The sequence below is a fragment of the Myxine glutinosa genome, chromosome 1 (assembly GCF_964187855.1).
Source record: "Myxine glutinosa chromosome 1, kmMyxGlut1.1, whole genome shotgun sequence".
In the NCBI taxonomy this organism is placed as follows: domain Eukaryota; kingdom Metazoa; phylum Chordata; class Myxini; order Myxiniformes; family Myxinidae; genus Myxine; species Myxine glutinosa.
The window spans coordinates 15,272,901-15,296,856 of NC_136261.1; the positions used below are offsets into that span (position 1 = coordinate 15,272,901).

General features: G+C 49.6%; 1 protein-coding gene across 1 annotated transcript in view; it reads right to left on the reverse strand.

The window, feature by feature from the left end:
• Window positions 1–23,726, reverse strand: part of LOC137421349 (uncharacterized) — a 54,120-nt gene extending 30,394 nt beyond the window's left edge. The window contains exons 1-2 of the mRNA XM_068107325.2: window positions 23,623–23,726; window positions 9,800–9,853 (exon numbers count right to left, since the gene is read on the reverse strand). Coding sequence (XP_067963426.2) covers window positions 9,800–9,853; window positions 23,623–23,686 — 118 coding nt within the window. The 5' untranslated portion in view covers window positions 23,687–23,726. The remainder of the gene's footprint in view (window positions 1–9,799; window positions 9,854–23,622) is intronic.
• Window positions 23,727–23,956: the final 230 nt, after the last annotated feature.

Sequence of the window (23,956 nt, forward strand, 5' to 3'; positions counted from 1 at the left end):
CTTTTTCTCCCTTTCCTCCCTTTCCTCCTTCTCCTTTTTCTCCCTCTCCTCCTTCTCCTTTTTCTCCCTCTCCTCCTTCTCCTTTTTCTCACTCTCCTCCTTCTCCTTTTTCTCCCTTTCCTCCTTCTCCTTTTTCTCTCTTTCCTCCTTCTCTTCTTCAACTCCTTCCTCCTTCTCCTCAACTCCTTCCTCATCCCTTGCTACCATTGAGTTTGAGCCCCAAAGAATATTATACATATACTCATCTGGATTTTGAGATATTCTTGTATCTATAATTATTTTTCCCATAATAGGATACCAATAAGATTTGTTGATGATTTCTAAAAGAGTTTTATATTTCATAAATTTGAGAAGTTCATTTTTATTTAATATTTTAATGAAGTCTCTATTTGTGGGTTTAACAATATCAGTATAAGGCCAGTTTTTTATGACAAAATTTCCATGTATATGCTCCAAATCATAAGGTATGTAATACCGAGCACCCTTTTCTTGTAGGTATCCATGAATACAAAAATTATAATTCTCTTGTCGTCTTCTTCCTGTCATTTATGTATCAGAAATTTATGTGAGATTAATATTATGACAGGTAATACCACCCCATCTTCCCACTACCAAATCGGTTTGTATTCCTCGGCTATCTATCCTTATCTCATTACCTTCCTTCTTTGTCATATAAACTATTGTTTTGCTGTCATATGATTTTCTATTCTTAAAATCATGTATTTGTTGTTTGCTAATTGTACTTCCACATAAATCCTTATCCTCACCAAGCAGATAATATTCTTCTTTACGAGACTGATTAAAATCATGTAGGTCTTCTAAGTTTATTGAAAAAAAAACAATTATACCCTAAATCAGGCATATCATACCCCAATTTATTAATTCGCACATTAACTATATGTCCTTCTTTATAAAATTCAATTGTAAGCAGATAGTTAAATTGAATGAGGAAAGGTGTATGGTCAGTATAACCAGGTGTTGTGGTTGTAAATTTTACTTGTTTAACAAAACGTGCTGTTTTCTTCAAAGATATATATATTGCGATAAATCACTGAATCTCACCAAATCATTCACGTCAGTGGGACCCGGATAATTGGTTAATTTATAAGTATTCTTCATATTAATATTTTTACTTATACTATATTTTTGTCGTTCAGCCTGTGCCTTTGTATAATAATTTGATAAATCAATATCCTGAGGGGATTCTCCAAAGATAGAACCATCTTTTCCAACATAAGTCATTTATATTAGATTTAAAATGACATCATAAAAATTTTCATTATTGTTGAGTTGAAATAATACATATAAACACAATTGACCACAACATTTAGAATTAATTTCTTGAACTTGAAATGTTTGATAAACACCATTCTGTAAGAATTGTATAACTTCAACAGGTGGTGGCATACCATAACTATCAAAATAATATTTATCCTGACTATTATGAATACAAACCCAATGAGAAGCATTCTCTGTGTCTAAATTCATAATAATATTCTTTGTATTCTTGGACAACTTTGTTAATTCATCTCTCATACAAATAACCACATTATCAATTTTTTGTTTTTTACAATACTTAGCAAGTTCAATATTTGACATTGTATTCTTTCCAAATTGTTTGAACCATTTATCCATTTATTTATGAGAAAGATATAACCCATTACCCCTTTTAGTTAGTTTAACACCTGCTTGAGCGATAGAGGAAAGCATATCTCCAACCAACAATCTAGCTTTATCAGGTAGACTTTCAAGTTTTTGAGCAAAATCCACAATGACACCACTTCCACTAATTTGTTTCTCCAACTCCTTGTTATGTCTTTCCAATTCTTTTTGAGCTTTTAGTTGTTCCTTCCTTTCGTTAGCAGTTTCTACCGCTGCTGAAATACCACCAGTCAATGCTCCCGCCGCACTTAAACCAGCAAATAAAGGAATTAGAAACGGGAGAAATCCTCCACTCGTTTCCCTTGTTGAATATTTCTTCAACATAGGTTTTGTCATTTTAATTTTAAGTGATCCAGCATCATTTAGTGTTTTTTCCTGCTCTCTTGTGAGTAAAACATCAATTCTTACTGCTCCTTTTCTTTGAATTGTATTAACATTAATAATATAAGGCTTTTGATTTTGAATACAAGATGTTAATTTATTAAGATTGATTTGATTAACATATACCGGTTCTTTCCTACTCATTTATTTATGAGAAAAAACCTATGTGATATTAATCATAATACCATTATCTGTATTAATCTGTAATTCTGTTTCTTCCAAAAGCAAACAATAAGCATCAACTTCTTCATTCTCTCCTCTTTCAATGTATAGAGAAGTATCCACTCTATTAGACTTTATAGTTTCCTTTTGAGAACTCAGGTCAATTGCGTAGATTGTATAAAGTTTTTGAAACGCAGTCATATCCAAAATAGGATCCTTATTACCGTTGCTTTCACACACCTTTTGGACTTGTAGGCTTCCGCATAATCATTTTTTTCCCAATCAATTTCCAATCTATCTCACGGATAAAATGTGCCATCAAGAGAAACCCGAAGTTGTTTCACCTTAGCATTATCACTCAGCGCATTATTCTTATCAGTACCCTCCTCTCCATCTGGTTTTTAAAAAATGAGCCATAGGTATCGTGGCTTTCCTTGAAGAACACCCAAATTCCAAGTGTAGGTAGTGTGTTCCAGTTTAACGTGTTGACATCTTCTTTTAAGGTATGATACATTTAGTGGTTTCTTTGAGTTAAGTCTTCTATTTAACATCTCTTACGTTTTAAGATTAGGAGTATATTCACTAATATACCAACACAAATCATTAATAACAAATTTATTATTTTCGCGAAAAGCATTTTCAGCCCCAAAAAGCAACCTATTTACATTATCATTCCTTTGTAGTTGAAATCTAATTTTAAGACCATACAACACTTTATCAAAATCACAAAATCCAAATATACCTTTCAGAGGTACTGCTACGGTAAAACTATTCTCTGCTTTTGTATCATCATCATACATTGCCTTCCTTTGACTATAACCAGGGTCTGCGTTTGTACCCGTTGACATATCAGGAATAAAACCTTCAACAGCTCCCTTACCCATTTTATCACTAAACGAATATAGTGTAAATTTCATCATTTCAGATGTGGCAGAGACATAATCAACCGCTTCAACCTCTTGTGTTCCAATATATAGGCGGACACTATCAAACATTTTCCAGAAGAAATCATTTACGAGTGTAGCATTAGTATTATTCGCAGCCTTAGTGAATTTAAATTTACACAGCAAGAAACTATCAGCTATATTCAAGTAAGTTTGTTGATTATTTATTTCAAAACTTTTTGTTCCGTTTGAATTCCAGTCTGTTCCTGTTATAGCATTTACCTTAAAATAGTCTTCCTTTTTAGCGGATTTTGAAATGATAATCGTATCATCCAAATCATAGATACTATCAATCGCTTCCATACTTGTATTTATATAGTACCAGCAGAAGTACCCGGCATTGCCGGGTGGGGGAGGGGAGGGGGAGGGGGAAGGGGAGGGGAGGGGAACGGGGGGGGAGGAGAGGAGAGGGGGGGAGGGGAGAAGAGGAGGGAGGGGGAGGGGGAGGGGGAGGAGGAGGGGGAGGGGAAGGGGGAGGGGAGACGAGGAGGGAGGGGGAGGGGAGACGAGGAGGGAGGGGGAGGGGGAGGGAGGGGGAGGGGGAGGGGGAAGGGGAGGGGGTAGGGTGGAGGGGGAAGGGGAGGGGGAGGGGGGAAGGGGAGGGGGGAGGGGGAGGGGGGGAGGGGGGAAGGGGAGGGGGAAGGGGAGGATGGAGGGGGGAGGGGAGGGAGGGGGAGGGGGGAGGGGAGGGGAGGGGGGAGGGTTGAGGGAGGGGAGGGGGAGGGGAGGGGGAGGGGAGGGTGGAGGGAGGGGAGGGGGAGGGGAGGGTGGAGGGAGGAGGGGAGGGTGGAGGGAGGGGAGGGGGAGGGGAGGGCGGGGGGAGGGAGAGGGGAGGGCGGGGGGAGGGAGAGGGGAGGGCGGGGGGAGGGAGAGGGGAGGGCGGGGGGAGGGAGAGGGAGAGGGGAGGGCGGGGGGAGGGAGAGGGGAGGGCGGGGGGAGGGAGAGGGAGAGGGGAGGGCGGGGGGAGGGAGAGGGGATGGCGGGGGGAGGGAGAGGGGAGGGCGGGGGGAGGGCGGGGGGAGGAGAGGGGAGGTTGGGGGGAGGGAGAGGGGAGGGCGGGGGGAGGGAGAGGGGAGGGCGGGGGGAGGGAGAGGGGAGGGGAGGGAGAGGGGAGGGAGAGGGGAGGGAGGGAGGGGAGGGGAGGGAGGGGAGGAGGGGAGGGGAGGGGAGGGGAGGGGAGGGGAGGGGAGGGGAGGGAGGGGATGGAGAGAGGGAGGGGAGGGGATGGAGAGGGGGAGGGGGAGGGGATGGAGAGGGGAGGGGGAGGGGATGGAGAGGGGGAGGGGGGAGGGGATGGAGAGGGGAGGGGGGAGGGGTGGATGAGAGGGGGAGGGGGGAGGGGATGGAGAGGGGGAGGGGGGAGGGGATGGAGAGGGGGAGGGGGGAGGGGATGGGAGGGGGAGGGGGGAGGGGATGGAGAGGGGGAGGGGGGAGGGGATGGAGAGGGGGGAGGGGGAGGGGAGGAGGGGGAGGGGAGGGGAGGGGAGGGGGAGGGGGGAGGGGGAGGGAGGGGAGGAGGGTGAGGGGGAGGAGGGGAAGGGGGGAGGGTATCAAGGCTTTTGATAATCTGATAACACAGTGATGTATAATCAAATTCGATAACAATCGGACTGTTTCATATCAAGGCGGTTAAAAACCACATACAGGGTGGGTCAAGGAAAACCTAATTTTGAAAATGTTCCCCAAGCCGAATGTTTCTAGACTTTTTATATGTCATGTAGGAAACAGTTCTTATATTGAAACAACTAAAATACATTATTTTGCAATTTGTTTGAGGTTAGCATATTTTCGGTCATAGATTGACTGGACTATTACTGAAAGTGAAAAGATAATAAAGCACAAACACATTTGATTACCTTTATCAACAGTCGCTGATGCTGTTTAACACTAATTTGAAAGAAATTTGGAGGAATCCGTGCATCAAGCCATGCTTATTGCGTCGATGAGTGCATCTGATCGATGATCTACTGTCGTCTATGTACATCACAACAATTAATAACATGACCCTTCTTGCCGCATCTGTGACGTTTTTCCAAGGCGTATTTTGTGGCGTTTTTTCAAAGTTGCTTCTCATTACAAAAGTAATAACATTTATGATAATATCATAATAATATTGTTATGAAGAAACAATATCCCCATTCGCCAAGTGGTTATTTTGAATTGCGATATTGCCAAGTTACTCGACACCCTCACGGAAGTAAATTTTATTATCGGGAATTTGGAATGGTGAGGCACGGTCTGATCTTTTCAATGTGTGGTTCGTGTGTAGCCACCCGGCTGCTGGTTGTATCATTTTTCTGTGGGTGTGTCTGCCGCTGACACAATGCCTCTCTATAACCCGTTATCTGGTACTCATTTTGCCGACCTCAGAAGGATGAACAGGCGGAGTCCACCCCACCTGGCGTTAATTCAACGGAATTCAAACTCAGGACCTTAGGATCCCAAGCCCGCCACCCGAACCATTAGGCCAATACCAGGTGATATATTTTCAATATCAAATCCCATAGTAAAGATAGGATTGTATCGTTATAGCATGGACAGTGTACGAGTAGGAGACATCTCGATGTATTTAAGTCAGGAAAATGTAGCTCAAGATTGTTTATGTTTCTTGACACGAGGGGTGAAGCCGTGTTCACTAGGGATTAAATTTAGTTTTCCCCAGTATGTGATATGTCCTCTGTGGCCTTTCCCTACGTTTTACATATACAACCAGGCCAGCCATGTAAAGTCTCCATTAAACCACAACTATCCACTGCATGCCGACAGAGCCCGAACATTGCGGATCGGACCAAGTCCTGCCTCCAAAAGAGCAGAGCCGGCAGTCCACGCCCCCAAAGTTCATGATTGGTCGAGCAGATATGGGGTGATTTGAAAGCGCTTTGTGATTGGTCGGGGTGACGTCAGAAAAAGAAGCTTCGAGAAGGATCCAAGGGGAGTTGGTGAAAAAGCTCGTCCTTGGAGTGCGACTGCAAGGAGAACTGCTTGAGCTTTTTGGTGCGGTTTTACAAGTCAAAGTGAGGAGGTTTTGGCGGCTGCGGTGCTCTTCGGGAGAGCTGGGGGTCGTGTTGTGCTCGCTGGCCAGGAATTGAGAGGAGGACATTTTTGGCTGCCGTTTCAAGGCTCGGTGCGCTCGTGTGATTGACCATCGCCATTTTGGGGTGTTTCGACACGTGGTCCTTTTGTTGACCAATCTCACCAGTTTTGATGACCACCAACCTCCAGAAAGCCATTTGGACCAGAGCTGAGTGATGACTAAGCAAATTTGATTTTATTATCTGTCCCCTAGTATGTTTTTGAGTCAGTATGGAGGGTCCCTCAAAGTAGGATTTATTAACCCTCAACATTTATTTCGTTTTGCTTTATTTTGTTATTAAATCGTTTGATTATAAATTTATTGTGGTATTTGTATGTTTTGTGGGTTCGGGAATAGACCCGTGTGTTTCGTCAAGTAAAAGCTTCGTTTCCTTCCATCCGCGTGCGACAAACTGACCGCCAATTTCAGCTACTCGCCTCGGAGTTAAAGATCGAGTCATCTCTCTGTCACTGGTGATCTTTATCACCGGTGACACGACAATACTAATAATTAGCAATAATAATAATAACGATAAGAACGTGCCCCCTGCCGCTCCCGTAGGGAATGGATGTACTGGTGATAATTAAATTTATGTTGTTGATAACAAATCATTTCAAACTCAACATACAATCTTAACAATACAAATTACTATATCGCTGCTGGGAAAAAAAACTCAGGCAGTGGACAAGCAGAAGACCCGAAAAAGGCCTGAAGGGCAATTATCTGATTTGATCCGGGGACTTCTTTTTTTTTTTTTTTTTCCACAAACATCGCCTTGAACTTTCCTCCTGATGAAAGAGGAGCCATGAAACGTTTGGTTGTACTGGTACCTGCAGAGTACAAATGCACAAACAAACGTACAAATAAAATTTCTTCCTTATATATTGTAACGATTTTGAGAAGTGTGTAACGAATTTGAGAAGTGTGTAACGAATTTGAGAAGTGTAACGGTTTTTGAGAAGTGTAACAATTTTGGAGGAAGTGTAATGAATGTGAAAACGTTACAATGGAAACGTTACAATGTGAACGTTACAAACGTACGGTACCACCCTGTAATGTAAATAATGGTCGCAGTCAGCGTCCTAGTTAATTGCATGAAATATACACGCAGGCCACGATATATCTTTTAAATAGTGTATTTCCTTATTCCATGTAGGCTAAGTATGTGTTTTCCCACTAGATTGACTTTGCATTGTATCAAACAAAATAAGCGTAGGCCCTTCCAATTTCCCCAAAACCTCCCTTCCAATTGCCTTCCGCATTTTGGCCGGTTTTCTTCAAACCACCATTGGCCACGAGGTAAGGTTGGGGAAGAAAGGCGTGTCTCCACCTCGTCATAAGAGGGAAGGAGTGAACCAGCCCTAACAGCCAATCAACACCGCGGTGAGTGACCCGGTAGGCGTGCCCTCGGAGTCGGCGGCTTGATTTCGCTCGAGGTGATAAAAGCGACTGCAAGGGACTGCTTTAAGAGATGACTGGAGATGAGCTGGAGATGACCCTGGGAGAGGAGCAACGAGGGCACGAGGCTGCACCAAAGAGAGGCGGTGAGATACGAAACGCTCCAAGCCAAAGAGGAGAGGTACTCGGCAAGGAGACCAGCTTTGGAGAGACGCGCTGAAAGGAGGGAGACGGCCCCACCCCAGAAGAGGAGCAGGTGTGCCGAACCAGCGCGTAACGTCTACCGCAGTGGAGAAACGACGGAGGTTTCCCGCCAAAAACCGCGAGGAATTGCGAACGGCGGCCTCCCGACCTTGCCTGCCTCTCAAGCGATCCATCTCAAGCCTACCTGCCTGCAATTATCCCCTGTGTAAGTGTGAACGTCCTGTCCTGCTCGTTTGTCTTGGGGCTAAGTAAAAATGAATAGTGTAAGTTAACCATTCGCTGTGTTACTGCTTCTTCCATCCATCGCTGTGTGTGTATAATAAATCTGTTCTTCCTCCGTATTCTTCTTCTTCTTCTTTTTCCTTCTCTTTCGGTCGCTTTAGAGATTTCCCGATTGAATATCTGTGGGGCGATCTGGTCAACGTCGGGTGGAATCGGGTTTTAATCGGGGAGTAACTGTTCGGACGCGGTTAAATACACCACCGCTCGGTCAATATAACATCTAAAAGCCGCGTCTGCAACAATATCATATGGGTGTGGGGGCAATAAAGCAACTTCATTGCTGAATTAACACCAGGGGGGTTGACTCAGCCTGTCATACTTCCGAGGTCAGCAAATTGAGTACCAGCTTGCTGGGATGAATGATCCCGGTGTGTACCCCGGTTTAGAATAGGTACACCGTTTCCCTGCGCATTGTAAGAGGCGACTAAGGGTTGGTGTCAGGAAGGGCATCCGGCCATAAAAACATTGCCTCAAAAAGGGAACCATGATTGTCTCGGGGCCCGCAAGGCTAACCCCCACTCTCGTGGGGAAAATGGCCTTAAAACGATCATTCATTCATTCAATAAGAATGAAAACACAGGAACAATGAGCCCGACAGTAACTGCTTACATTAAGTGAAAACATTCTCATGCCTATCTTAAAACTAATCATTCAGACACAGACTGGCACAGTTAGACGCAGGACATGAGATGGGGAAGAGAAAGAAGATGAGGATGTAGAGGAGGGTGGCCTTCCCTCTTCTGAGGTGGTGGAGGATGGAGTGAGGAGCGGAAGCATGCTCATCAGTGCGCTCCCTAAACCAGCACAGCTTGACGTCTGGCTCCAATCTTCGAGGCCACGTGATTCTAACTGGCACCTGCTGCAGCTCAGATGTTGACTTGCCTCTCCAGATCCGATACTCCAACTGCTGATGAACATCGACTGCAGCTCTCGTTTCAAACTCCAATCTGCAAAGCACGTCTGACTGATCTCCAACTCTTGACATACCTCTGACAGCTCTATCTCTTGTACTCAAGACTTCTTTGAATGGTCCCCATCGGCAACTCATGATGTGCCTCTGACTGGTTTCAAGCTCCAACGAAAGGTGCATGCCCAGTTAACAGATTTTTATTGGCTTGAGGTGTGACGTCACACCACTGTTTGATTCCCCTCACTGGTCAGGGAAATGAAGAGGAAATGGAAAAGTACATCTGATAGAGAATATACAAAGGGCTGGAAGGAAGACGAGGGACTGTCTACATTCCACACAATTATTCCTGTTGGCTAATTGTGGTTATTTTCAGATGACGAATGGAAACATTCATGAGCAGATTTTTTTTGGGGGGGGGGGGTACAAGATTGGATACACGAATCCCTTTAACCCCCTCCCCCCCTTTGAATCATTTCCATCACAATATATAAATTTGATAAATAGTGCTGAAGAACAACTCACTGAAGAGCTCTTCCAATGCTACTTTAAGCAAACTTGTGAAGTGCAATTTGCCATGCAAACTGCTTGCTCTCCTTCCCTCCACCACCCAACCCAACCAGCAAATATTCCCACTCCATCTCCCCAAGAAAATATAATGGGCAAAGCACAGCATCGAGTCATAATGCGACTGAATCAATTCTACAACACCATGAAATCTCCACAAAGTGATTCACAAAACAATAGGCAACAAAATATATTTGAAGAGTGCAAAACTCTCATCACCTTTTTGATCCAAAGCTTCCAATGCTTCAGGTTCAACCATTATAATGTGAAGATCTGTAAACACATTTCATTAGAGACGAATAATAACGTTTGTGCGCAGACAAAATCCAAAACTGTAAAAGCAGACATTCGTTCCAACATTAAATAATTCCCTCTTCGCTCTCCAATTTGTATTTTGTTGTTGTATACAAAGTCAAGGCTTGTGAAAGAGCGAGGGCGCAACAGAACAAAAGAACCAGTTGAAGGAGGGGCGGACACACCAATGGCAGTGCTGAATGATAAAATCGAGGAAAACTTGGTCAAACAGGAACGGTACTCGCCACTCGGTAGAGCGCACAGTCTCGCCTCGTGCGCTCATTCTGAGCAAAAATACCATCATGAACTGAACACGCGATTATTATGGCACAATGATATTATGGCCCAGATATCGATATGCACCCCAGATTCTGTCACATACATTGCCATCATCCATTGTGTTATTGATTATTGGGATATTTCTCGACCATTTTTGTGCACATTTAGGCAAAATGGCATTTATAAAGATGCATACGAAAACAAAATTAAAACTACGAGCAATGGTACCCACCCTACGGGCGGGGTTTCAATTGGGAGGCCCAAATGAAAAGGCAAAATATCAGAAATTGAAGGCTTTTTTTTATTTTAAACGATTTATATAAACATCTGTTGAATCATATCACATGCAAATCATCAAAATCTAAACAGTACATGGCGCCCATTTTGAAAAAAGATTGAATTATGCAAAACGGAAGCGGCCGCAACACGTCTTTCTTAGTCGCACGTTTATGTGTGAAGAGTGCGCGCCGAATCTGTAACACGGAAACGGCCGCTACACCTGTTTCTCAGTTGCTTTGCCCATGTTGCCATGTTACTTCGAAGCCGCACATTTATATCGGAAGAGTTCGTCAGGAGTCGATCTACTCTCTCCTGGTACGTAGAATAAACAGTATTTGTAGAATTTCAACAAAAGCCACATCCATGTTCATATCCTAAATATTATTCCATCGACCATCGTGTTTGGAAAAACTGGAAAATTGGAAAAACAATATAGCCTCTTTTACTCCAGGGGGTCCCAGAATTACCCACCCAAAATATTGTTGCGATCGGTTGAGCCATTTTTGCGGTACCTTCGAACGGACGGACGGACATTTGGTGAATTATAGTAAGATTGCTTTACACAGTACTCAAGTAATTTGGATTTGAGATAAAACGATGAATACGAGGCAAGAGTACAGAAGGGCAGCTTTAAGATACTCCCAATGGCGGGTTGATCATATGTATGAAGTTTCGTTTGGATCTGTACTGCAAAAGTACAGATCTGGCTGCAGGATGAAGTCTTTCAGGTTCAAAAGATCGAACGCCAGTCTCTGATGTAACGCGGTCTTGACCGCCTGTCTTGCAAGACAGAGTCGTCTGAGGAAGGCTGAACGGGAATTGGAGGAAGCACTGATGATCATGTCATTTTTGTATGTCGGAGATGAGTCGCCTACCTCTTCATCCAGGTGTCCAACCGTCACCCTCCAGCATGAAATTCTGCACAGTGGCGAATCATCATTTACTCCATCAGCTCAACCAAACAAACTGTTGCCAGTGCATCTACCGCTACTGCAGCCAGAGCTGGCCATATATTTCACTGCGGGCCTACAACCCACTCCCCAATTAATAATTAATGACAATACATCACCCAATGAGAATGTGAAAAAGACGCATCAAACTACGTGTTTTGATGGAGTCTGATCAAACCTGGGATCCATGAGATGGCTACAGGGATGTCAACAGGTGGACATGCCCTGGCATATTCATCCACTACAACCGCTCCATTCCAACCTTCAAATTTTAATCCCAACATGTCAACACGTCATCAGGCACGGCACCTGCCACCTTTGACTTCACCACACGGGCATCCAGCTTATCCATCCACGACGCCTGCCACATCCAACATCATGGACTTGCTGATAGCTTCATCCTGTGCAGTACGGAATAGGAGTTTGCGTTATTTACAGAGTGGCAGAGAAAGTAATTTTGCCCTTCTCAAGCTGTAATTGGATACCCTAATGAGTAATCACACATACGAGCCCTGCAAGACAAGTATGGACAGACGAGGCAACTCGTACAGAGTGAAAGTGGTGCTATCATGAACGTGGCAGCAGTGAGGACTTGAGATGCAGAGGCCTTTGAAGACTTTGCTCTTGCAGTGCAATCCCTTGTGGGTATGTTGCAATCTCTCAAAGGTGAACATGGATTTCAACGACGATGTGGCTCACATGTAAACGGGCTAATTAGCAAATGGCCACAAAGTTATCGTGATGGATTTGTTGAGCACTGCATTAACTTAGGACTCTTGAATGCCGATTGCAATCAGATCTACACTTTGCACCATCTGGCAGGTTAACTGCTGGGGAAGTTTCGAGCTAAATGTAGAGCGAACCAAGCTGCTGTCTTCCACAAATGTGAGGGCCAGGGGTCAGAGAGAAAGGAACAGCCTTCTTCATCTTTCAAGGAGAAACAATCACACATGTATGTGTTTTACAATTCCGACTCGCCAATGGCTGGCACAAGGACCCAGCCATCAAGTAATGTTTCTTCAACAACGAAGCACAACCCTCATTGTCCACGTTAACACCAGTGACCATTACCTCGGTTCATGTGCAGAATTCAGGAAGCTTTCCGGGAGACCATATCAAGTGGATGAGGGAAATAGACCGTTGCTGGAGGTGCAGACAGACACACACAGCTGATCGCTGTGTATTGAGGAAGCCATGCATCACCTGCAAAGAGTTGCATCTAACTATCCTACATGATGCAGTACAGAGATCCAGCAACACTGTCCTAATCCAAAAGACACAGACTGGCACAGTTAGATGCAGGACATGAGATGGGGAAGAGAAAGAAGAGGAGGATGTAGAGGAGGATGGCCTTCCCTCCTTTGAGGTAGTGGAGGCTGGGGTGAGGCAATCTGGACTGGAGCGGAAGACACGACAAAGGCATGAAGGGCAATTATCTGGTTTTATCAGGCGTTGTTTTCTTTTTTCAAGCAGAGACCTCTGGATCAAAGAGGAGGCCATGAAAAGTTTGGTTGTACTGGTTCCTGCAAGGTACGAATGCACAAACAAACATACAAATACACTTTCTTCCTTATATATTATATGGGTGTGGGGACAAGAAAGCAACATAAATTCGAGTGATAACATAGGAACAGTGAGCCCGACAGGAACTGCTTACATAGAGTGAAAAGGTTCTCCTGCCGATCTTGAAACTAATCCTGAAGACACTAATCCTCATTATCGCCTTGCCTTCCACCTTTTGCCCTGTTCAAGTGACTCGTGGTTGTCCCTCAAGGCCCTCTCCCCGTTGGTATTTTCGTGAATATAAGACTGTTCTTCACGGTTCTGTTTAAATATGTTTAAACTTTCTCCTGCAGTGTTTTATTCAGTGGTATATTACAACACGGGTTTTCTTCCTATTTAAAAGGCTCTTTTCAATTTCCTCTTCACCTCATTCAACTTCAAAACAAAATTCAATCTCTTATAATTCTTCCTCACGACATGCTCTAAATTCTCCTTCATTCCACCCATCCTCCATCGTTCTTAAACGGATCGCTAACTTGAAAATCACAATGAACCCAATTTGTTATAAATGTTCATCTTTCATTAATCATCCAATTTCTAAACTCCCCCCTTGCCCCTCCCCTCCAAATCTCCCACCTTGCTCCTCCCCTCCTAAACTCCCCCTTTGCCCCTCCCATTCAAAACCCCCCCAATCCCTCCCCTTCAAATCTCCCCCATAACCATCCCTCCCAAATTCTCCCTCCTCCCACCCTCCTTCTCAAAGCTGCCCCCCACTTCGTCTCCCTTCTATGTCATACCTCCACCTCCCCCAACCTTCTACTTTCCTCTGCCCCCCCCCCCCTCTCTCAAACAACCCCTCACTGTGCCTCATCCCATCACCATCAAACCTTTCGTCCTCCTCATCCTTCCCTTTCTTGTAACTCTTCTGTAATCTCTGACACACTATCAACTGCTCTCCCTACCTCCCCCTCTCATCCTTCATCTGACCCTACTCCTCCCCTCCCCTGTCCTGTACCCGATGCTCCCCTCTCTCCTCATCAACGGTATGGACCTCAAACATCCAGGACCTTCACTCAAACCTGATTGATCTCTTCATTCAGGTTGCTTCTGACAATCCAGACTTGATCTGCTTCACAGAAACATTCCTCCTTCAAGATGTCTCTGATTCCTTAATATCTCTTCCTGGTTACTCCCTCCTCTGGTATGATAGACCTGAGCCTCGTCCGGTGGTGGGGTGGCTATCTTTATCAAAAACTCTCTTCCTCACTCTCCTTGCACTGCCCTCTCTCCACCTCACCCCCACGAGTCCCTCTGGCTATGGCTTCCTCTCCGCTCCCACCTTTTGTTGAGATGTGTTCTATACCGTCCTCCAAACAGTGATGACTCCATTTACATTTCGCTGTCGGACAACATGGACCAACTTCTATCAACTCATCCAAACTCTCTCTTCCTCATATGTGGCGACTTCAACTGTCATCATGACAGCTGGCTGGGTGTGGGCTCCTCTCTCACCAGCCATGGCACCTCAGCAAAGGACTTCTGCAACTCATTGGGACTGACACAATCTGTCAATTCCGTGGCCCGGATCGCAGTCAATGAAGTATCTTCTCTTCTGGACTTGGTTATGCCAAACTTCCCTGCAAATGTCTGCTGCACTTCTTCTGCTCCAATCGGTTCTTCTGATCATGTGCTTGTTAAAGTGGACATCTCTCTGGCCATTCTCAGAGAGCCTCCTCAGCGCCGACGAGTCTGGCATTTCACTCAGGCTGACTGGCACGGTCTGCAAGCAGCCATCAATCATCTGGACTGGTCTCCCATCTCCACTGCCTCTGACATAAATTCTTCCTGGGAATTCTTCCAAAGCAAACTGCTCTCTCTCATGCACAGATTTATCCCATCTCGTCTTCAGTTGTCTTACCCTTCCTCCCGTCCATGGTACACTGAATATTGTGGCGAGGCAGTTGCCCTGGAACAACTTGCCTTTGCCTCTTGGAAGGCAAATCCAACTGAAGGCAATCTCAGTTCCTTCCACCAAGCTCGGAACAAGTGTGTGTCTACCCTCAGGAGTGCCAGGAAGCACTATCTCTCCACACTCAAGATTGAACTCTCAAACCTGTCTACCTCCTCCAAATCCTGGTGGCATCTGGTCAAATGCATTTGTGGTGTTTGTTCCCCCTCCATCCCCTCCCTTACCTCAAATGGCCACACAGTTGACATCACACGTGACAAAGCCGGATGCCTCAACTCTGTGTTTGCCTCAAAATCCTTAGTCCCAAACCCATCTCTCTCTGTTCCCACCTTTCCCACTCGAACCCAACTGCTCCTGGACTCTGTATCCTTCTCTCCTGACAAGGTGGAGAAGGTTTTGTCAAACCTCGACTCTGATTCTTCAACTGGACCAGACGGCATCAGCCCACGGGTCCTAAAATCATGCTCTTCCGCTCTATCTCACCCTCTCTGTTTTTTTCACCCTATCTTTTGCTCAAGGTCATCTGCCAGCATCTTGGAAATCAGCAAACATCACCGCTTTACACAAAAAATGTGCAAAAACAGACCAATCAGCCTGCTTCCAATTATCAGCAAAGTCATGGAATCCATCATTGCTTCGGATATCAAATCCTTCCTCTTCTCCAATGGCTTGATCTCTGATCATCAATTTGGATTCAAACCAGGTCATTCTACTCTGGACATGTTGCTTCTGCTGTCTCAACAATGGATGGAGGTCCTCAATACCAAACAGGAAATCAGAGCTGTCTCACTTGACAATCACGTGCCTTCGATACGGTCTGGCACCCAGCTCTGCTCACCAAACTCTCCTCCTAAGGTATCCATGGAAATCTCCACTCATGGCTTGCGGACTTCCTCTCTGGTCATAGGCAACGTGTGGCCCTGAAAGGATTTCTCTCATCTCCCCTTCCTGTTCTGGCTGGAGTTCCCCAAGGTCGTGTTCTGGGCCCTGTGCTATTTCTGGTCTTCATCAATGATCTCTCCGACTCTCTGGAAAATCCTCTCTATCTCTTGGCTGATGACTCCACTATCTGCCGCTCCATTCCTCATCCCTCAGATCGGCAGTCTGCAGCCTCCTCACTCTCTGCAGACCTGGACAAAATCACAGACTGGTCAAACAAGTGGAACATGTCTTTCAATCCTGACAAATCTCACACTCTTACTATGTCTCTCCGAAAAGACCGACTGGAAAACCCTCCCATCTACTTTCTCAACAATCGTCTCCAAGAAGTTCTGTCGCTCAAGCTTTTGGGTCTCACTATCTGCCATGATCTTTCTTGGGAAAACCACATTTCCAAGCTAGCCTCCAAAGCCAGTCGCCGACTGGGCATCCTCCGTCGTGTGAAGTCCTTCCTTGGCACACCTGAGCTCCTCACCACATACAAGGCTTTCATCCACAGCTCAATGGAATACTGTTCGCCCCTCTGGGCCGGTCCTCCTGCCTCACACCTGGCTCGGCTTCACGCTGTTGAAACCAAAGCTTTCAGAATCATTGGAATCTCCTGCGATGAAGCTAACTCCGAGGGCCTTTCACTCACTCACCGCAGGCAGGTTGGTTGTCTTTCTGTCTTCTACCGACTCCTCTCCGGCCTTGCTCCCCCAGCTCTCTCTGTGTTCTGTCCCCCCAATATTCCTTCATGTCGCACAAGATCTGCCTGCAACCCTCTTGTGGTTAAACTGCCAAAATCTAGGCTCTCTGCTCACCTTCACTCTTTCATTCGCCTTTTCTCCCACCTCTGGAACAAACTCCCCCACTCCCTTCAATCTCACTCTTCCCTCCAGGTCTTTAAAACAGCTGTTCACCACCATCTCTTATCTTCCCCCATCCAAAACCTTGATCTTTTCTACGCCCGCTAATTCACCCCAGATACACTTTTTTTGAAATTCCAACTTCTTTCCTGGAAGTCCTTGCAGTGTTCATATGTTTTATACCTCGCCCACCTCCCCCCCAAGCCCTCCCCATCCCACATTTCTCCTGATGTCCCTGCTCTCAAATGTTGTGTTTATGTCCTTCCCCCTCTCTCCCCATCTTGTCTACCGCTCCGCTTATTTTTGTGTTTTATGTGTTGGTTTGACCTTTTGTGTGATTAATGTTCGCTCTTTCACGAGCCTCGATCTTGTATACAAAAAGAAAAAAAAAAACACAAACTTGCACAGTTCGATACAGGACATTAGATGGGGAAGATAAAGAAGAGGAGGATGTCGATGTGGAGGAGGATGACCTTCCCTCCTTTGAGGTGGTGGAGGATGGCGTGAGGCAATCTGGACTGGAGCGGAAGCATGCTCATCAGAGCGCTCCCCAAACCAGTAGAGCTTGAATTCTGGCTCACCACCTGCAGTGTACCTTCACAAGGATCCACAGATACCTATGCCATCTTTGATGAGGATTCCAAAAGGACCATGCTTTTGAATTAATTAATGGAGCAGCTGAACATAGTGGGTAAACTCGAAACATTACTGCTCAGGACAGTACAGAAAGATGCGGTGCAGTGTACTGGTGCTTCTGGTAAGCTTGAAATATCATCAGTCGAGAACCCGAACCAAAGGTATGCGATAGATGCAGCATTCACTGCCACACTGCTGCGCTTATGAGTATTCTTTCCCAGTGGCTTCTCTTCAGAGACGGTACCTCCACCGAGCTGGGACACCACTCCCTCTGATTAACAAGGCTCAACCAACAATATTAATCAGGTCAGATTAAAGCACCTTATATCACCAAGGCAATCAATGTGCTTCGACAAAAGGGTGCACCACTGGCAGTTTCTACCAACCTGGGCAGGTCGCTACAAGGACCAGCCAGTGTACTGCAACAAAGTGCAATTCAGTAACATTGCCTGCTTGCTGCCTTCATGCCTTCATCACCAGACCAAATGAAAAATGTGGAGAGACTCTGGCAGACTGAATTCCGGAAGTCAACGTTTTGGGGAACAATGTCGGTGGACATACAGGCCTTACCCGTCCCTTTACAGAACAAAACTTGGAATGACCTGGTTGCGGCTGCACAACAGTGTCTCAACCGGGTGGCCTCAAATAAAGACTTTCCTTACCTCAAGCACTCACCAGTGTGGGGAGAAAGAGATTATTCTGTTTCAACGCTCACAGCACGATAGTTTTCCAGACAAAGTCCAGACACTTGCCACGGGTAAGGATTTACCCCGCTGAGGCCGACTGATCTCATCAGAGTAGGAGGGAAACTACAACAGGCGGATATCCTTGAACAAGATGTTGTGCATCCTATTGTTTTGATTCCTCATCATCGAGTAACTGACCTCCTCATTTGAGAATATGATGATCAACTGCTTCACTGTGGTCCAGAGCAAATTCTCCCTGAATTGCGTCGCAGATACTGGCTTCTGCGTGGTCGAGAGGCTATTCGTCATTGCCAACATCAATGGCATGAGTGCCTGAGATGGCGCGCCAACCCAGAGGTGCCAAGGTTGGCTGATCCACCACCCGCTTGGTTATGGCTATACGAGTCTGCCTTCAACCCCACTGCGGTGAATGGTAAATCTGCTACTTTGTTTACATTCGTGAACGTTTTTACTGCTATGCCTAGAAATGTTTTCATGCAATGTATTGATGCCATGTCGTTGTAGTGCGAGCCTGTGTTTATTCCTTTTTCTTATCATTTCTTTCCACCGGTAAAGGGTCGGGGGGGCTTCCTGCTTCTTGCTTGAGTGAGCCTCGTGTGAGCGTCGTTGTTACCGCCATATTTGCCTTGCTTCGTTAAATCGTTGTGCAGAAAAGGAAGTTTGGTGTTTCGTCTGATCCAAACCGATTGATCCTGTTAAAGCGCGGCGTTACGCGCGCTGCTTGTGAGCAAGGAGGAAGCGGACAAGCGGTAACATATAAACGCCTTTATTCAAGACTACACTGTAACACTGTACCGCTCCGGGCTGGGCGCCCGGTGTCTCTCATGAGGCCACGCCTACCCCTCGGACGTGGCCACCGCCCACTTGGTGCGTGGAATGATGTCACCACGCCAGTGGGCTTTTGTGTCCGCCACACGCGCCCCCCCAGAATTCCCGCGCACCTGGAGGGCCAGTTTGCGGGGCAGACGAATGACCCGGCCGAAGCGCCCCCTGGCGATCGGCGGCGTCCGGGGTGCAGGGATGCCAGGTGGGATGCCCCTGGCTGCTCCTGGGATGGGTGCAGGACCGGGGGGCGGCGTGGCGGCGGGGCTGGGCGGTGCCGGGGGTCCGCCCGCAGGAGGGCGGCCCCGACGTGGGGGTCGGGCCACTGGCGGTGGATGGTCCACATCGAGGTGGGCCGGCTTGAGGCGGTCTACCGAAACCCGGTCAGGAGTACCGCCAATGTCCAGGGTGAAGTGCTTCGCCCCGGTCTCCAGCACGCGGAAAGGCCCGTCGTACGGGGGCCGCAGTGGTGTCCGATGGGCATCGTGGCGGACGAAGACGTACTCCGCCGTGCGAAGCTCCGGGGCGACGTGCGTCGGTGGGTGCCCGTGGCATGCCGTTGGCACCGGGGCGAACCTCTGGGCGGTCTCTTGCAGAGCGGAGCGCTGCTGTGCCGCGGACCATGGTGCCGTGGAGTCGGGGAGGAACTCGCCCGGCACCCGCAGCGGTTGCCCGAAGACCAACTCCGCCGCGGATGCGCGCAGGTCCTCCTTGGGCGCCGTCCGGAGGCCCAGCAGGACCCAGGGGAGCCTGTCGACCCAGCCGCCGTCGCGGAGGGTGGCCCGGAGCGCGGCCTTCAATGAGCGGTGAAATCGCTCACACAGGCCGTTAGCCTGGGGGTGGTAGGCCGTGGTTCGGTGCAGCCGGACCCCGAGCCCCTGCGCAACCGCCCCCCAGAGCTCCGAGGTGAACTGGGGGCCGCGGTCGGATGAGATGTCTGAGGGGGCGCCGAACCTGGCGACCCAGGTGGCGATGAAAGCCTGCGCGACATCGGCCGCCGTTGTCGACGCCAAGGGCACGGCCTCCGGCCACCGGGTGGTGCGGTCCACCATGGTGAGGACGTGGGTGAAACCCCGCGAGGGGGGCAGAGGTCCCACCAGGTCCACGTGGACGTGGTCAAACCGGCGTTCCGGCACCGTGAACGGGGCCAACGGGGCCTGGGTGTGCCGGTGCACCTTGGCGCGCTGGCACGCGAGGCATGTCCTGGCCCAGCCGCGGACGGCCTTCCGGAGGCCATGCCAGACAAACTTGTCGGCGATCAGCCTTTGGGAGGCCCTCGCGCCCGGGTGGGACAGGCCGTGGATGGCGTCAAACACCTGGCGCTGCCAGCCCGCGGGCACAATGGGGCGAGGACGCCCGAGGGAGACGTCGCACAAGAGGGCCGCGCCCGCGCCGTCGAACGGCACCTCGGTGACGCGGAGGCCCGTGACGGCGGTCCGCAAGGCCTGGACGTCGGGGTCAGCGGCCTGGTCCGCTGCCATCCGGGCATAGTCGATGCCGAGGTGGACTGCGTGGGCGACGGCCCGGGAAAGGCAATCCGCCACCGGGTTGTCCTTCCCCGCGACGTGCTGGATGTCCGTCGTGTACTCGGACACGGCCGAGAGGTGACGCTGCTGCCGGGCCGACCACGGCTCGGTGACCTTGCCCATCGCGAAGATCAGCGGCTTGTGGTCGACGAAGGCAGTGAACGCCCGGCCCTCGAGCAGATGGCGGAAGTGCCTGACCGCCAAGTGAAGTCCGAGCAACTCGCGGTCGAAGGTACTGTAACGGCGTTCGGGCGGGCGAAGCTGCCGGCTAAAGAACGCCAGCGGTTGCCAAGCTCCACGCACCCATTGCTCGTGCACCGCGCCCACCGCGTAGTCCGAGGCATCGGTGGTGAGGGCGATCGGTGCATCGGGCGCCGGGTGCGCGAGCATGGTGGCGTTAGCCAAGGCGAGCTTCGCGCCCGTGAACGCCGTGTGCATCTGCTCGGTCCAGGTAACGTCGCCTTTGCCCGGCTTACCTCGGAGAGCTTCGTGCAGGGGGCGCAGGAGCTGGGCGATACGGGGCAGGAACCGATGGTAAAAGTTCACCATGCCCAGGAACTCCTGCAGCCCTCTGATCGTGCGGGGGCGCGGAAACCCCTTCACCGCCTCCACCTTGGCCGGCAGGGGGACGGCTCCGTGCCTGGTGACACGGTGCCCCAGAAAATCGATTGTGGCGGCGCCGAACCGGCACTTTGCGGGGTTCACAATCAGGCCATGCTGGCCCAGGCGTTCGAAGAGCGTGCGGAGGTGGCGTAGGTGCTCTTCGCGGGACGCGCTGGCGACGAGGATATCGTCCAGGTAGACGTAGACAAAATCCAAGTCGCGCAGGACGCTGTCCATCAGTCGCTGGAACGCCTGAGCCGCATTCTTCAGACCGAAGGGCATGCGCAGGAACTCGAAGAGTCCGAATGGCGTGATGACCGCCGTCTTCGGGACGTCCTCCGGCCTGACGGGGACCTGATGGTAGCCGCGTATGAGGTCCACCTTCGAGAAGAAGGACCTGCCCGCCAAACGGGCGGAAAAGTCCTGAATGTGGGGGACGGGGTAGCGGTCGGGAGTCGTGGCGTCATTGAGACGGCGATAGTCCCCGCACGGTCGCCATCCCCCGCCGGGCTTCGGCACGATGTGCAGCGGCGACGCCCAAGCGCTCTCTGAGCGCCGAACGATGCCGAGTCGCTCCAGGGTAGCGAACTCCGCTTTTGCCACCGCCAGCTTCGTCGGCTCAAGGCGGCGTGCCCGGGCGTAGACCGGTGGCCCGACGGTGGGGATGTGATGGGCCACCCCGTGCTTGACGGCCCCCGCCGAGAAGGTGGGCCGCGTGAGGGCCGGGAAACCGGCGAGGAGGCGGGTGAATGCGTCCGCTGCCGGAAGCGTACAGACCAACGTGGCCGGAACCGAATCGTTCGGCAAGCCGCTTGGCAAGCCGCTCGTTGAGCTGGGCAACGCACATGCGAGCGAGCTGAACGTCTCGGCCTGGACAAGCCGTCTGCGCTTGACGTCGACCAGGAGCCCATTAGCGCACAGGAAGTCCGCGCCAAGCAGTGCCATGGGCACGTCGGCGGTGACGAACGTCCATCGGAAAACCTGCCCTCCAAACCGCAGAGAGAGGCAGCGTTTTCCGTACGTACGGATGGGCGTCCCGTTCGCGGCAAGCAGCGCGGGGCCCCCACCCGCGGCGTGCTTGTCTGACATGCCGGCGGGAATGACACTCACCTGTGCTCCCGTGTCGCACAGGTAACGGCGCCCGGAGAAGGTGTCCGTTATGAACAGCAGGCTGCTCGAACGGCCGGCGCTCATCGCCACAATTGAGCGCCGGCCCGGGCGTTTCCCGACCCGTTGAAGGAGCACGGCGGATGACACCGCCGAGCTTCGTGGCCGAACTTGGCGTGGAACCAGCACCAGGTGGTGGAGCTGGAGGAGCGCGGCTGGCTCCGCCAGGCCGGTGGAGTCGACGGGTTTCCCCGCGGTGGCGGTTTTCGCCGCGGCGGTGGGCGGGGCGTGGCGGCGTTCACGAGGTGCGTATCAGCATGCTGCTGAACCACAGCGTGCTGTAGAAGATGATGCTGTGGAACATCAGCGTGCTGTAGAAGATGATGCTGTGGAACATCAGCGTGCTGTAGAAGATGATGCTGTGGAACATCAGCGTGCTGTAGAAGATGATGCTGTGGAACAGCAGCGTCGAAGGCCGTGACGGCCACGCCAACGCTCGCCCGCGTGTCCGAAGCGGCGAAGTACTTGTCCGCCTCGGCCGCCAATGCTCGGGGTTCCGTTAGCCCGGTCCCGGCCAACGCGAGGCGAACCTGCGCTGGAAGTTGGCGACGGAAAAGCGCCCGGAATAGCGAACCGGGGGCTTCGTCGCCCAACAGTGACAGCATATGGTCCATTCGGACCGACGGGCGCGTCTCACCGAGCTCGGGGAGATCCAGGAGGCGGTCGGCCCGTGCGTCGTCCGTGAGTCTGAACGTGGCTAGGAGTAGCCGCTTGAGTGCCTCGTACTTGTGGCCGTCCGGTGGGTGGCGAAGGACGGACACAACTCGAGCGGCCGTGCCGGGCCCGAGGGAGGCGACGACGTGGCAGTAGCGCGTGTCATCGCCGGTGAGGTGCCGAAGCTGAAATTGGGCTTCGGCCTGGACGAACCAAACTTCGGCCTGAGCCTCCCAAAATTCCGGAAGTTTGACGAAGGCGGCCATGGCGATGGCGTCGCGTGTGGAAGGATCGCTCCGGCAGATCCAACGTCGAGGGTCACCAATAAAGCGCGGCGTTACGCGCGCTGCTTGTGAGCAAGGAGGAAGCGGACAAGCGGTAACATATAAACGCCTTTATTCAAGACTACACTGTAACACTGTACCGCTCCGGGCTGGGCGCCCGGTGTCTCTCATGAGGCCACGCCTACCCCTCGGACGTGGCCACCGCCCACTTGGTGCGTGGAATGATGTCACCACGCCAGTGGGCTTTTGTGTCCGCCACACTGTTATTATTCCTTGATCCACAGTTCACTATCTATAACCCTCCATTCCAGAGCCGCCTTTTCAGTTCAGCTACCTGTGACGTTCACCTGTTCTGTTGACATGAGTAACACGATTCCCCGATCATGTTTTCCACTGCGAAGGTGCACTGATTTACACGATAAAACATCACCTTGTGAGGTGAGGTACCTGATGAGGTCGATCTGTACACAAAGGAAGGTTGTAATCTCATTGGTTCTTGAATGAAGAATGCGTCACGTCAACCAAACGTTATATATCACGTGAGTAAAACATCAACATGGTTTTTTTAACTTGTTCTCTTACCTGAATAATCGGAAGGTGGGTTTTGTCGTCCACAGGTATCGGGTTCACGTTCCACAACCTCCATCTCTCTCGGGACTCGACGAGGATTTTTTTTTATTACCGAAAACCTCGTGATAAAAAACCGCCGGACACGATCAACACATATTCGGGGTTTCGCGGAAGCAGATTCGTCACGTTTAAAACCAAACGGGAATCTTCACTTTTTTCCCACAATTCCTCGTCTGGTGTTCTCTTTACGGTTAAAATGGCTCGTTTAAGATGTTAGTGTGTTGAGTTGGAGCACCTGTCGTGTCGTTGTAATCACACCAGGTGGGTTGCCTCAGTCTGTTATCTT